Raw genomic sequence first — 15,864 nt, 5'->3', positions numbered from 1 at the left:
TTAATACTTGATATGCATAGGGTTTACATAGTCCCTTTTTTCTTGGTGCATGAGGCTGTTAATATTTAAAATGTCTGGGAAAACATCTTGGTGAAAACACAGAATACAGTTAATTACAGGCAGAACTTCAAGAAGGAACTTGTGAACATGAGAAGTCAGTTTTAGAAAGATTTAATACAAATTCAAGACAGTAATGGAATCAAAACCTGTTTAACTGCAGGCATTAATACACAAGTATGAAGTTAATAGAACAGTTGTGATAAACATCCCAAATATCAATGACCAGATCAGAAATGCAAATAACTGGAAACACTTGATCCTTCATTTTACAAGTTAGTGTGCCCAATGAGGTTGAAAATGTAGTTCTAATTTGTTTCTACAGCAAGTTCTTGAAGAACATGTTGTTCATTATGTTTTCACATGTATTAAAAAGAAACCTTAATGCTCACACAAATCCCCGCAGTTTATTACATTCCAACACCATGTTTTGGGAGTGGAGAGATGGGTAGTATAATGGTGTGCACAACAAAGTAGCTTTTTAGTATCCTTTTCTGTAGTGTTTCGTTAATAATGTAGTGCACAATGAAAAACTACATGTTGTAGTAAACCTTAAAACTTAAAACAGCCATAACACAACAAGGATCAATTTAGACTTTATTTGACCTAGCAAAGACACAACGGTCCTTGAATTGCAAATGATGTTGCGAAAAGGAAAAGCTGCTTAGTCATGCCGGATTAAGAATGCTATTGGGGTTCCCATATTCCATCCACATTTGGGTCACACTGTTCTGTGGAAGTCACGGTCTGCAGATCATTAACTTTGTCGGCTAAGAACCATTCAGAGGACCAAGGTATGAAGCAAATGAATAAATAGTAATTCACATTAAACAAGGTAAGAGTTTGTAATTAAGGGTTATTAGCTTAGTGAAAGGATTTTAAGTTTTAGGTCAAAACACTTATTGGAATTTACCTGAGAATAAATTATTTTACACCCTTGATGAACTAAGTTTACAGATAACAGCTATTGGGGGGAAATTAGCATATCTGTACAATTTATCACACCCTCTATTACAATTGTACTTGCAGATTGATCCTTGCATTGCATTTTATTAAAAACAAATATAAAAATCCATACTCTGTGGCATTTAAATGTATAGTATAATTCTCTTTATCTTGTACTTAAATGTTTGGGATCCATACATTTTGCAACACTAAATCTCACTTACCACTTCAAGTTTCACTTCTGCTTTCGATCATCTGCTTTGCTGGACACATTTAACTTTCAGTACATATTCAAAAATGTAAGAAGATTCTATGTCTCTGCCTTAGGGCAAACATGGCGAATTTCACAACCGCAAGCAGAAATAGCAGTAAAGCACTCAAGACTGAAATGTGTATTACCACAGCAATGGTAGACTAATTATACACTCCATGAATGTAAACACACTAAGCAATTAAGTGTCAAAAGGAAATAACAAATCCCCCAATGTGTTAATATAGTTTATCCAGCTCTAACAGATTTTATTGAACCAAGTTCATGGTGGAATATAGCGAAGATCAGTAACCCTATATAGTTACATATTAACATGAGCACACACGGCCCTTACTCTGCGCTCACTGTGTGGCAACAGTGGGTAGCTACTGGAATTATAACCCTGCATAACCCCCCCGCCCCCCATCCCAGAGACACAGACCAAATCAAAACTTTGACCTACCTTTGAAACACATCAGATACTTGTACCCTATCATGATTTGATCTGTAACTAGTAGAAAGTGCACTTACATTTGTAATTAGCAATTCATGAGTAGGTCAAAGTCTCTCGTGGTCTAGGCCTATGTCTGAATGTACAATTCCTCGAACCCCTCCATCTTATGCCCATGCCTTGACCACTACAAATCCTCCATAGTTCTTAGTGCACGAGTCTTCAAAACGGTCCTCTGCACATTTCTCAATATCGGTCAGCCACTAAGGCAAGCCTCCTCCCAACCAGGGCGATAGTAATCAAAGAATGCTTCTCATCGAGTGGCTAGATCTACTCTTTAACAGTCTGATATATATATATATATATATATATATATATATATATATATATATATATATATATAAGCCTATGAATCATGTAAAATACTTCACACAAACATCTGACAAAGACACAGGTAAGGATTTCTTTGTGCTCTTCATACAGGTACTTTTTGTGTAAGGAGACGTTTTGTGGTTTTACCAGCAGAGGAAAAAACGTGATTGTATTCAAGTGGTTTGATTTAGATCCGTCTACCTTATAGACACAATAGCATGTGTCCATATTTCAGTTACTGCTGAACTTAACCACCATTAACCACTCAACCGTCCGCCTGACTTATAAATGCTTACAAATTAAAGTGAATTTGTGACATTGAAGAGTATAAATTAAGTTTCCTGGGCTTTTTGAATACGTTTGAAGAGAATACAACTTAACTGCTTTTCTTTGCCAATATTTAAACTGTTTTTGTTGTCAGACCCTAAACAGGCACGTCTCTTCTCCTTCAAAAAAGTGACAATTACAGGGTGCACAAATAAATGATTACATAGAAGATTTTTTTTTTTTTTTTTTCCAACAAGTGGCAGTCAAACATTCAAACTCTTGCATAAATGTTCACAAGCAGTACCATCTGGCTGCTTTTCTTAAATTTCAAATGGAAATCTTATACAAAACCCTGCTTCTGCGTGCTACATCTGGAAAAGGGACAAATGACTTGAAAATGAAATATTTTGCTGAAAACCTTCCTAGGTTAAGGTAGTTGACGCAGCCAATCAAAGGAAAATAAAAATCAATACTTGGAAAAACTGCCATTGTTAGTAGATGTTGTGTTGCAGTTGCACCCCATGGAAACATAGATTAAAAAAAAAAACTGCAATGGATTAAGGCTTTTACGCGCATTTTCTTTCCTCTGTGCATTAGAAGTATGTTCTAGTCCTTCTTTTTGTCCTTGCTCTCCTTGCCTTCCTCATCATCCGTGTACTCGGAGGGCTCCTCCCCTGGCTTCAGCAGTTTCCCCACGTAATCATACTTCTCTGTGGGAGAGAACGAGAGCGGTGTTACTCTCAGTGAAGACATCGAAAGCACAGACTTGTAAGGCACAACAGTCAACAAAGAAAAACAAATAACGCTGCAGGCATCAGCTGTTCACACACTTGCAGAGCATCCCAGAGCAGAACGCCTCAGACCTTTGATGGCATATTAGAGCTCCAGTCTAGAGAGGGTGGGGAACCACTCCACACTGTCAGACACTTCCCACTAGTTGTGATTATTAGGGACAGCCTGGAATACCCAGCAGGCCAAAGGCAGGCCATGCATTCTCCTTTATGAAGAAAAACCCACATCACAATCACCCTCAAGCATGATTTATTTTGAAATCTAGCGTCTTTCAACCAGAATCTCACTTTCAGACCTGTGACAAGCCCAAAGGCGGATAAAATAACTAGATGACAACTTTGCTGGTATAGAATACATTTCTAAAAGTAAACTATTATATTTTTGTTACTCACGTGTGAACTGCGTTTCCCATTCTCCCAGACTCTCCTGTTGCATAGCATTCAGGTCTGACAGGTCGTCTGGGGTGTCCTTCAGGGCTTCCTTCTCCAGACAGAACGTGGCCAGACCTCTGGAGGCATCTCTGCCAGCAAACACACCGTATGGGCCCTCTAAAAAAACAGCAATATTGTTTCCTGTTAGTATAACTACACAGTTACAAAACTCACAGATTGGGAGCATCATGCTTTCATTACTGGGTTAAGAGCATCAGGATCCTCAGTGCTATTCATTGGAAATTCTTATGCAACAATATCTCAAAGCACAATCCCAGGAGTAGCAGAAGAAAGAATGCTAGCAATGCTATCAACCATTTCATAACTATTGCCTATCCTTCAACTTAAAATAATGGATGTGCATACTTTCCATGCAAACATAGGCTAGTCCTTTATATATAAAACAAATATGATTTTGTAGGGCTCTTAATTATAAAATTAGTATAATAAAATGTGGATAATAACATTATTGTGTGAGAGAACACACAGGACTGTGATACTGTGATGTGTGATTTGTTTTTTCTTAAGACTTAAACCTCAATGACTGCGGTCTGTTAAACCACACACTAAATCATTTTAAACCTATATAAAATGAAGGCAGTAGTATACAATTTATTTAATGTAAAACACAAGACATAAACTGGCAAAGCAGAGACGCTCCTTCCCCTCATTTTGCTTGTTTGGTAAACTACTGCATGAACTTTGTGTCTCGTATTTGATGTCTGCCGTGTCATTCCAGGTGAGGTGTTACTGACAGACCAGGGCAAATCTCAATCTTCAAACGCTGCTCAGAGACAGGTCTAGAGGTGATCTGCACCCTGCTGAGGGGGACACCAGAGCTTGAAAGCAAGCAACAGTAGGAGCCCCCTCCGGCCATGGTAGACTAAAGGAATGGAGATTCAGGTCAACGCCTTGGCAGTCAAATCACAGGAAGGCATTTCCCCGGACTGGCTGCACGCAAGCACTGTTATCGTGTTATCGTGACTGTGCAGAACACACATGCGTGCGAAAGGTAGACATGGACACTGGGTAAAAAGGTAGCTATTGCGAAATACCAGCACGCACACGCAGCAAGACACAAGACATCGTGTGCAATGGTGATCAGTGGTACGATCAGAAATAACGATCAGAACTAACGATCAGCCGAATCTGGAGCATTCTAGAACGCGGGCGGTGCATTTAGAACTTTTAAACTTGCGAAGTCACGTCATTCAAAGCAGTAAATCAGACGACAGAGCGGAGCTACACGTTTAAACATACAGCTGCTGGGAAGCATAGTGCGGTTTATTTATTTCTGTATTTTGCAAACACAACACCAGACAAAGTCAAGATCGGAGTAGTCGTGGGTCATGCACGAAGTTTTATTAGACTGTGAATCTTGTCAAAGCAACCAACATGCAGACATTTACACAGATCTGATGGTCTTACCCGGCCCATAGAACTTCTTTCCCCGGGTGACGTCAAACACTTTCCCGTTCACAGCCATGAGGATGCGCGGGTTGCTCAGCCCGTCGTACTCTCGGAGCTCTGCCATGGTGAAGTCTCTCCTCTTGAGCCTGGGCAGCGGCTCCTCCACGTCGTCCATCTCCGGCGGTTTGTCTCCGCGAAAGATCTTGTACAGCAGAAACAAACATAAACCTAAAAGACTTAGATTCAACGGAGACGTGTAAATTTCTTGCAAAATCCCGGCGAAAGTTTGCACGGCCTCTTCTTCTGCCATTTTTATTTCTCATGCAAAGATGTTAGAGACAACAAGCGCTTTTCTCAAGTTACCAGCAGTCAACCAATCAGCGAGGGCTGCACATATCACGTGTTTGTTTTTGACCAATCGATGCATTTTAACAACAGTGAGAAGAGTGATTGGTCGTTACGACTAATAGGATTTGTGGGTAATGTAGTTCTCTTCTCCTCTCTGGATTGTTTTGTAAATAAAGTCAAAATAAAGAGAAATAAAAAGACAGTACATAAATAAATCAAAGCAAATATTACCGACTTGGGCATTCTATTGTAATCAATATTTACTGCATGGCGTTGGAAGGAAATATTTGCATGTCACCACAAAGCTTTATAAAATACTTCCACATATAAATTTCATTCTAATGATAGAGAACGCTATAACCCATCAGAGTTATTTTCATGTTTCATACATACAATATATACAACAGCTGGACGTTTAATAAAACGAATGATTACTATTCTCTAGGAGTTGCATAAAATAAAAAATGAAACTAAACCTTTTCTTAATATACAAATGTCCTAATATTTTACAAATATCTTGTCAAACAGTTCAATCGGACAGTGCTTTGTAATTTTAATCGGGGAATGTGTGCTCTTGTAGGGCAATTACTGTAGTAAATGTAAGAAACCCTTATATAATAGGTGATACTTACGTAATAAATTTACATAATCCTGCGGGGGGCATCACTTAAAAAGCGTTTCAACAGTCAAATGTAACCTGTGTTCTTGTCTTTTCTCTATACTCTATATTTTCTTTATTCTACACTCAACAGATTGCTCCATGTGTAAATCCTCAAAAGCGTCACTGGCACTGAAGGACAGAAATGTACTGTTCTCTGACATACATGTCACGTCTTTTCTAGTGCATTCACAGATACAACACTAGATGGCAGACATGAATTACAAAGTTTGAAGGAAAAAAAATGCTTGGATCCTTTTGTACCCCTACTGTTTATAACTAACAAGCGAACACTTTATTATAACGTCTTCTTCATTTCAATAGATTTATGGAATTACTTTATTTTTTATTATAATGTATTTGAATGAAACAACCGTGTTTCATCCAGAGGTCAGGTACTCTTATTTTTAGCAATGAGCTTGCTCGCTTTCTCTTACAATTAAAACAATGTATCTTAGGTAATTTAACAGATTTTATGTATTTATTTGTCTATTTATGTGTGGAGGCAAGCCAGTAGCAATTAATACAGAATTTCAGTTCTGAAAGTTGGAAGCATGAGAACACCTAACTTAATCAACCGAGTTCATGACAACAGCAGGCTTTGGTATTGCTATTCCATTTTACATTGAGATGACATTTAGATCACCTTGTTGGGATATTTTACACTGTGTCTATTTATGCTTCAGTGTAAATTAATTATTTGGCATCACAAAATATATGCTAGATCATTTATAGTTCCTCATAAATAATATAATCTAGTGTACTGTGTCATTCCTATTAATGTTGATTGGTCTGAATACTGGTATGTCTAATTGGTTTACTATTGTTTGAATGCAGGCTATACCTGCAGAATACAGGTTTTGTAATCTTGTAAAGGGGCGTATCCTGTTGTAATACAATTTGCATCACAATGTACAGTAACTAATTACCATAATGCAGATTATTCTCACAACCATTTTAGGTTTGCTGTCTCATTTGTACTACATTTGAAACCCAGCTTGTATTTATAAAATGTACAGCCATGTGTGAAAATCATAGATTTCGCTGAGACATTCTATCCTAGGGTTCTATGCTCCGATACTAATCTGGGATCATGTGGCACTGGCAGTGAGTGATAACCACGACTACGCCACTCCCAGTTTACTTTAAAGTGAGGAGGGAGGGACTCACTACACCCCTCTCTCTCACTCTCTCTCATGCAGGTTTGGCAGACAATCCCAGATACACACAGCAGAACACCAGTAACAGTTGTAGAACAGTTTATTATACACGGTCAACAATCCAAGAGGGATGGGGCATGAAGTCCACACCCTCCACATAGTTACAGGTTTAAACTCCTCTTTAAAACTGCCTTTAACTGCCGGGCAACAATCTGTACACAAATAAAAAAAAAGGGAAAAGGAAAACTCTAGGTACACCAGACCTCTAATCTAAAAATAAAACTGAACTAACTAAAACCTAAACTGATCTGATCCCCACGGGTGGTTTCTTATCTAAAAACAGGGATCTAATATACACCAAGTCCAGGAAGAGAACAAGTTCATGGTCCGGAGCAGGGAGGCGAATGGTTGAAGGGGGTTTGGCTGATTGCTCAGGAGGATATCGTCCAGTGAGGAGAGGTGTGTTGGAATGTGCACAGTGAATACAAATGTGCTCAATAAATGCAGAAGAAAGTAGCATACAAAAAACATAAAGTTACAATCATAGTGCAAACAACACAACTAATAAGTGAAGAAAAAGCAAGCTAATGATGAACCAATCCAATAAATTAAATAATCAATATAAAAGGAAACCCACACACACACACCTCATCTTACGCACCTTACTGTTTCAGAAAAGGAAGTTCTAGAATGCCATTGACCGGAGGATTCATTAACAGGATCCGTAGTTTTCTCTGAGAAATACATCATCATATGGAATGGAACATGTTGAGTTTAACTTATGCAAAGTTTTCTTTATCAATATGGTAATGTGTGCAATTTCAACTAAATCCTGGCAATAATTAATCATTAAAAAAAAAAGTAATTATTACACAATTCAGATTTTCCGAAATTGAATCTCAACCAAGTAGTTTTACTTAGCCAGGCATGAAATGAGGCATGAAATGCACAGCTTGGCATTGCTCACTAATACTATTGTGTGTGTATCTGTGAGCATGGTGTATATATATATTATGCACCCAAACACACATTTATATTTATTCATATTTATGTGTATGTGTAAATGAATAAGTACAACAATCACAGGTGTACATTAGGGTGTAATTGAGGAATCCCAATGCACAGAACCAATCTGCAATTGTATAAATTTGCTCATTGCAGAATTCACAGCTTTTTGGAGCTCTGTAGAATTGCTGTTTATCTGTGTGCGTAGTGCTTTCTTCTTCACTGGCTAATGAGTGGTGTGTGTACACAAGGAAGTACCGACACGAACCTTCACTCCCACAACCGGTCAACAGTCTGAGAAAAGCATTTGAAAGCTTCAGGCTGAAGAGAGGGTGTAAAAAAATCAATACAGGCTCTAAAATTGCCTTTGGTTCAAGAGTTTAACGGAGATGTCATTCATGCGCTGTATTGATAAAAGGTGAAATATTTTTCTGCCTAAGATAAAATGAGAGTGACAAGTAAGACAGTGATGATGTGGAATAAATAAAAGTCACAAAGCAGATATGCTAGAACTCCTAAGACTTGGGGAGTTTAGCACGACTGTGACATTTTAAATTGTGCTGTGGAAATTTTAAACTCAGGGCAGTGCCGAACTGCAGTTTATTATATACAAAGACAGAGTCAGCTATGATCTGTCCCTTTTCACACTGACTTTGATTCTGTGGTTCCATCTTAGGTAACAAATTTTAACCGATTTCAACCATGGGATTTTTGGACCCACTTTACGATAATGGGCACCAATTCTTAATTAACTGTCATACAAATACTACAGGAATAACACACGAATACTGTATGCACTTCTGCTGTTAGTCACATGCATAACAATGAGTCAGGGTTAGGGATAGGGTCACAAACTAGGGGCCGGATTAAATCAAAACTTTGACCCACCTGCTAATAGAAAACTGCAGAACTGTACTCAGTTGCAGCTTCATTTTCAGTAAGATGACACTTTCTTCTAATCATAAATGTAACCGCTATGATGTACAGGTTTGTAGTTGTCTATTAGTGGGTGGGTCAATGTTTTGATTTAATCCGGCCCCAGGTTTAGGGTTAGTGTTATACATGTGATCAACATCAGATCCAAGTGAGAAGCATGAGAAATGTATATGTTATTCCTCTGGGATCTACATGAATTCAATAAGAATTGGTGCCCATTATTGTCAATGTGTTACCCATTTGTTTGTGTACACAAGAAATACAACTTGCATTGGAATTGGAAACAAAATGGAGGAAAATATAAATGTATATGCTTTCTTAGTCAGCAAATTCTTAATTTACCTTTTTCTTTTTTAAAGCACTGTCCTTGAAGCAGCCTTGGTGCTAATCAGTAATTCAGCAAAACTTGTATCAAAATCGTACAAAGTTTGCAGTCTCCCTGAGAAAGATAAATAGATGAATATAAAAACTGCCCAAAGGGTGAGAGGGTAGTGCAGTGTGGAGGTGGTATGAAACGCCCAGCTCTGAACAACAAAACCTTAATTTCAAAATACAGGACTCTCATTCCAGGGAAAATAAAAATCACTCATAGATGATTTTTCATGTAATAACAAGAAAAACGAATTGTCCTTAATGAAGCTATAAATAATTATATACAGCGTTCCCTGTGCAAATATACATCTTTTTATACAGTGCAGTTTTGCAGTTTATGTAAGAAAAGACTGATAAATGACAATGTTGCTGTGTGGCACTGATGAAGTAGCAATTTGAAGAGCCATCTTTGTCCATAGTTCTTCGAAAGTACTGTTAGTCCTGAAAATACTCCAGCCTGTCACATTTTGATGAGTGTATCCCATTTTAAAGTCTAATTGCTGTTACCAGAAATGTAGTTCCACCACTCCAAGTATTGAGGAAGACATTACGGAAGCCAATAAAAAATCCTGTCATAAATGATTTTGTTAATGTGCAAGAAAGTGCACTGGCTTAGTCAGTTCATGATGATCTGCCACAAAAATTGAAATACAACTTTCAAGGCAGACATGGAGCACTGGTCTTATCTGAACAATGTTTGTGGGAAGAGACATTCAACTGTCCACACACAAATGATTCCGAGTTGTCTGAATAGGACAATGTTCAGTGTGTGAATATAATTGTTGCGGTTGGCTGATGTGCACCCATTAGTTCTCGTCCCATTGAAGAGTAAAAAAAAACTTGTCAGTTAGAAACTCAAAGAATAACAAAAGAAGCTATATCTTCAAATTGCAGCTGTTTTGGTTTACAATTACAGCAATAATATTATTCTTTGATTTAAGTTCAAGCATTTTTTGTTTTGTTTAGAGCGTCATTAATGTCAAATGATTTGCAGGCTGATCAATACAAAGGGATCGACATCTCGGAGGGAGAGTAGCTCATGCTTATTATATAGGATTGTAAAAAGCCACAATATTAAATAAGATAAGAAACAACTGATGGAAACTCTCCAAACAGCCTAGTACTAACAGAACAGCCTTCATCTAGAGTTTCTTAACTACCCAGTGTGAGAGAAATTGGATTTGATTCAAGACTTCACACAGGTGTAAATCCTAAGCTATTCCACGGACAGCAAATATTATGACAGCGACCTTGGCTGCGAGCAACAGCGAATAGTTTCCCAATGTGAGGGGTAAACATCGGAAATCTGCAACATCATCAGGTTTCTTGCCAAAGGCTATTCCTTCTGGGACCTCAGCTGAGCCCTGAACCATAGGCTGGCATATCTATTGACAAACCTGCCTGTTACTGTGTCCCTTCTTTTATTGGTAATCAAGACCAACTGGCAGAATGTGGAGAATCAATGTTTAAGCGTGACGATTGTTTAGTAATGACTTTCTCTCATGTTGCAGGGTGCCATGCAATTGCAACCCCCCTGTAAATTGCTGTTCCTCACAGGCTCCACTGTGTGCGTAATTTAGGATTAAGGGTTTATGACGCAAAATGAGTCCCTTGTTGGTTTTCACGACTCTTTGATCTTCTAGTGAGGTGCACATCCACTTCATCATTGCAGAATGTTTAGGTATCTAGAATTAAAAAATAGATATACTATTTTCCCCATCGTGTAGAGTGAAATAAAATCCACACCGTTACCTTGCACTGCACGAATTCCTACATTCAATGAGAACTTTGTTGTCCTGTCATCGTCATCTTTGACACAAGATTTCATATTGATTGATATATTGGCTTTTTGTTTTTCTGTATTGTTGATGCATCTCCTGTGAAAAACGGACTCCCAGTTTACTTTATCATCATTGGTTTTCTTTCCTACTTGGAAAACAACATTGTTATGAAAGTGGATAGCAAATTAAAATCCTTATATTCAGTGCACATGGATATTTCATAAAGGGCTCTTCGCGTGAGTCATTTCCCAGTTTGTCAAAAGATAGGCACTCACGTAGCAGCCATATGAATCAAAAATATTTTGTTAGGCTTGGAGTTCCTTCCCTGTCACTTCTTGTTTTGAAAACGTTTCTCACAGTGCATTGCTTTTTTGGCTGGCCGGTTTTGTTTATTTCATGTTATATCCTTTGGATCTGATGATTCATTCCTGCACATGGCCTCAGGCATTGAAAAACGTACATTGATTAAAGACAAAACCAATTGTTAGCGATGTTTATTTGGAAAAAGCAGCCAGAACCGCAACTAGGAGTGTTATTATTATTCAATATGAATATTTTCATTGAAGTCATGTACAAATGTGAAGTTACAGAATTATTTCAGTGTATTTTGTTGGCTTTATTTTCTTTGGTTATTAACAATAAACAAGTCACTTTGACACACTTACAAATACACTAATGAGCATTATTACATGCAATAAGAATGCACAAAAAAGGTAAATGATTAAGCTCAATTATTTATGTCTATTTAATAAAGCGTGTTTATGAAAACATCTCTTCATTTGATATCTCAGTATAGCCAAAGGCTTCATTGTTAATTTATATGAAAGAATGCATTAACCCTGGAATCTAAACAAACATCTTGGTAGTTCAGTTCTAAAAGTTTGCAAAAGCTTAATGTAGATACAAAATTAATGAAACATTATGCCCAGTCCTGCAAAACCATCAGAGCAACACTAAATAATTGAAACTTGCAGACATATGGAATGATTTGATCAAACCATACCCAAACAGAGAAAGAAAAGAAAAAAAAAACAATTGGATTTTCCTCAGACATTTCTTTTTCTTCCACTGGATTGCAGAACCTTTGTGAAGGACATCAAACACTGTCAGTCTGCGAGATTACACAGAGATTACACCTACAAATACAAGCTTGAAGAAATCTAGAGGAATTCCCTGGTGCTGTAAATCAATTAAATTAAGTCCTAAAGGGGGTTACTTTGGCAGGAACATCAGTTTGTTACAATGAAGGATGATAAGCCTGTGAGTTTCTTTGGGAGTGTTTGTGTGATAAAACACATGTAACTAATAAGCTCTTCAAGCATCAAAGTAAGAGTGAAGACTAATTTGGTTTGAAAACAACTCTGTAAACCACCTTGCATTTCCTATCCCATGGCTTTCTTTATTTAAATTTAAATTTTAATTGAAAGCTATTCATACTACACGTATATTACACATTTGTTACATTTAAAAATTAACCATGAAAGTGTGGATCCAGGACAAAGATGAAGGGAACATAAAGAAAAATGTATTAACCAAAACAGGAAATAAAAACTGTTAAAAAGTTTTTTGTCAGGCACTAATTAAATTGCTTATTAGTCACATAATTGATTGAAAACCAACAGCCAGAGCCCTGTTTTATATACCAAAACAGCTTCACCAGTTTGCTAATTGACTGTTTGATCAACCAAGCCTGGATATTGAATCTTCCACATTCCTTCACTGTTCAATCAATCAATTATGCCCCTAGGACAGACACAACTGAAAGTTTGGAGCAGGTTAGACTTTCACATAAACCCATTTCCTGATAATCTGTGAAGCCTGCACCCACACTCTCTCAAGGCACTGTGTATGCAAAACACTGCAGCTAATGACAGCCAGTCGTCATATTTTGTGTATGTGTGTGTATGTGCTCAATGATATGTTCTCCTTTTCACAACTTTGAAAACAGATGTGCATTATCTATGGTGTTCCCATTCTTTTTTCCAGAATAACAATGTGAAGCATGATAATGTAGAATATACAACAATATTTGTTGTCTTACGGAGAGGTTAAAAGTAAGCAAAAACATGTTAAGACTAGACATGGTCAGTAATTATGGATATATTTGAAGGAATTTTTTTTTTTTTTATGGATGTGATTCCTCTATGAAGCACACTAAAGCCAAACTAAGAGACAATAATGTCTTAGACTTTCTATATAAACCATCCCATTATGGTTATATCTGTGACATAAGCAAACATGTTTGTGGAGGCTCTCCAAACCATGAGTGAAAAAGGTGCTATTAATTCACATAATTCACATAATTCACCTAAAGCAAGAGCAGAATTACATAATACATTTTAAATTACATTTGCATTACAACTGGAGCATTTGCATATGCTGTGACGTGTGTGTAAAATAGCATGCATGTGTATATACTACACTTAGAAGTAGGTGCCACATATTTGCATAATATTCCTCCTAAACAATACATTCATCTGCATTCATTATAAAGCAGAAGGAAATGGAGAATGAATTATGATGAATTCAGAATTAAACTGAAGGCTTTGGAAAACTGAACACAGGCTGGAGCGTATGTATTTGTAAAATTACAGATGTTGATGAGCTCAGTATTCTGACTCATTCATTACAAACCAGACTCCGGACATTTTGCACAATCCACAATGCTAAATAAATGTGATCGATGTTTTCAAAATCTTTAATGAGATACATTACATCAAGTTCAACACAAGCATAACATCAGTAAAAATAAAAAAATGAAATTAAAAACGGCACAAATGGAAATTATGTCCAGGGAGAGTCAGTACTGAGAAAAGGGGGCATTTTGTTGTACAAGGTATTGTAAGAGTATTGAATAAACTGCCAAAGCATGTTAGATATATGAATTCAGAAGGATCCTTCGAAAAATTAGAAATATCTAGAATCAACAAGATGAGCAAAATGGACATAACAGCCTCCAGTGTTTGCCAGAAGCCTGATATTATGTTTTGAATATCAGCTAGTTAAAAAGAGATAAAAAAGTGCTTTAGGTTTCATTGCAAAGATTACACATTTTCACAGAGAAGGTGTTTGTTCTCCATTACGTCGCATCATTAAACTATCGAACAATATTATAAAAAGGAATATGCTGCAACCATAATCTAACATTCGAATTGACAGTAAACGCTGCTTCTCTGGGTGCCCTTGGTGTGAAGAATGAGTGCATCTTTTAATTGACATCTCAGGGTACTTCACACAGGGGCATAATAGATGGTTTCCAAGGTGTTTCAGGAAAGTTAATATAGGCAGCAAACTGGAGAAAATTGCTACATTGACGGATGAGCACAACAAATAAGAAAAGACAACAGCTATGCTTCAGTGGCCCAAATCACACCGCGCTTTGACAACGGAAGGAGACGCGCTTCCATGAGATCAATAAGCGAGGAACATAGGTAGAACATGTACTAGTTCAATGGCTTGTCAAGGTACTTCTTTCTTGCATGGCATATTAATATATACACATTAATATATATATATTATATATAAAAGCCATATCATACAAAATACAGTAAGCCTGAAGTCCCATGGAATAATATATCGGATAGTGTTTGGTTCACTTTTCTGATAATGTGGGTTGAAGGTCTTGATGCAAACGAGCACCAGTCTGTTACACATGAAACGGTGCTGCCGCTTGACTTGCACAATCCCCTCATTTCCGTCTGTTCCTGTCGAACATTTCCTGCAGTCCGTTACAATTTAGTTCCTGTGTGGATTAACTTTTAAGAACAACAACGTCTGGTTCCTGTTCCATTAATCAGGATGTGCATTCAAAGAATGTGTGCCAATATAGGTTGAGTGTAGAGGGCACTCACACACTAAAGAGCTGATAGTAAAGTGAGAACAAATTAAACTGAACTCAGGTTAGATGCTATTATCAGACAGGAAAATATTCAAACTCTGTAGGTCTGAGGTCTACATTGAAACTTGCAGAAATATACACAACAAGCTGAGTTCCTAATGGAATTTATAAATGGAAAAATAAGGGAGTCAACAACAAAGAGTGGAAAATGTAGACACCTGTTTTCTTTCTTTCTTTTCAGCAGTTCATATCTGAGAACCTGTATCTTACAACATCAAGAACAGTTGTGGATATACTTTGTGAATGGGTTTGCAAAAGCGTCTTTCTATTTTTTGGGGGTCCAAATTACAAAATGCTTCCTAACCTATGCAAGGTCTTAAACAGAACTAAATCGTTACTGTACCACCAGAGGCTTAACTTAAATATAACCTCATTGTTCCAGTCTTCACAAACATGCTGATAAATGAATCATTTCCAGTCTACAGGCACATCGGCCACAGCCACGGTGGCATGAGAGAGAAACGCCTCACCTCACGAAAGTGCAGATTTGCAGCTGATGCTACACGGAGGTGGACAGGCGACAAGTGTGCAATTATGAACACCCTTCAGTGGAGAAGTGGGGGATTGGCTGATACATTGGGACATGGCAGTCTGGCAGACACTGTTCGAGTCTACAGATGGTCTTTGACATGAACCTGTGGCAAAGCCCAGAAGTAGATAATCCTAACGCTACTGATTCCCCCCTGGTGCCGTTCACACATGGGCAAGGGAGCAAAGCCTCCTGCCTGATC

General features: G+C 37.6%; 1 protein-coding gene across 1 annotated transcript; it reads right to left on the bottom strand.

Moving 5' to 3' along the window:
* Nucleotides 1-155: 155 nt before the first annotated feature.
* Nucleotides 156-5,335, bottom strand: pgrmc1 (progesterone receptor membrane component 1). The gene is made up of 3 exons (XM_066714789.1): nt 4,994-5,335; nt 3,527-3,682; nt 156-3,052 (listed from the first exon to the last, which is right to left on the bottom strand). The coding sequence occupies exons 1-3, from the start codon at nt 5,283-5,285 to the stop codon at nt 2,949-2,951; spliced, it is 552 nt and encodes a 183-aa protein (XP_066570886.1). The 5' UTR covers nt 5,286-5,335; the 3' UTR covers nt 156-2,948.
* Nucleotides 5,336-15,864: the final 10,529 nt, after the last annotated feature.

Source organism: Amia ocellicauda, chromosome 10 (assembly GCF_036373705.1).
Source record: "Amia ocellicauda isolate fAmiCal2 chromosome 10, fAmiCal2.hap1, whole genome shotgun sequence".
Lineage (NCBI taxonomy): Eukaryota > Metazoa > Chordata > Actinopteri > Amiiformes > Amiidae > Amia > Amia ocellicauda.
This window is presented reverse-complemented; position numbering and strand designations above follow the sequence as displayed.

Excerpts from the sequence above, each read along its gene's own strand:
- pgrmc1 (XM_066714789.1), bottom strand. The coding sequence starts at position 5,285 with ATGGCAGAAGAAGAGGCCGTGCAAACTTTCGCCGGGATTTTGCAAGAA. Across the intron at positions 3,683-4,993 it reads AAAGAAGTTCTATGGGCCGG|AGGGCCCATACGGTGTGTTT; the intron begins GTAAGACCATCA and ends CTGTTTTTTTAG. Across the intron at positions 3,053-3,526 it reads ATGGGAAACGCAGTTCACAC|AGAAGTATGATTACGTGGGG; the intron begins GTGAGTAACAAA and ends TCTCTCCCACAG.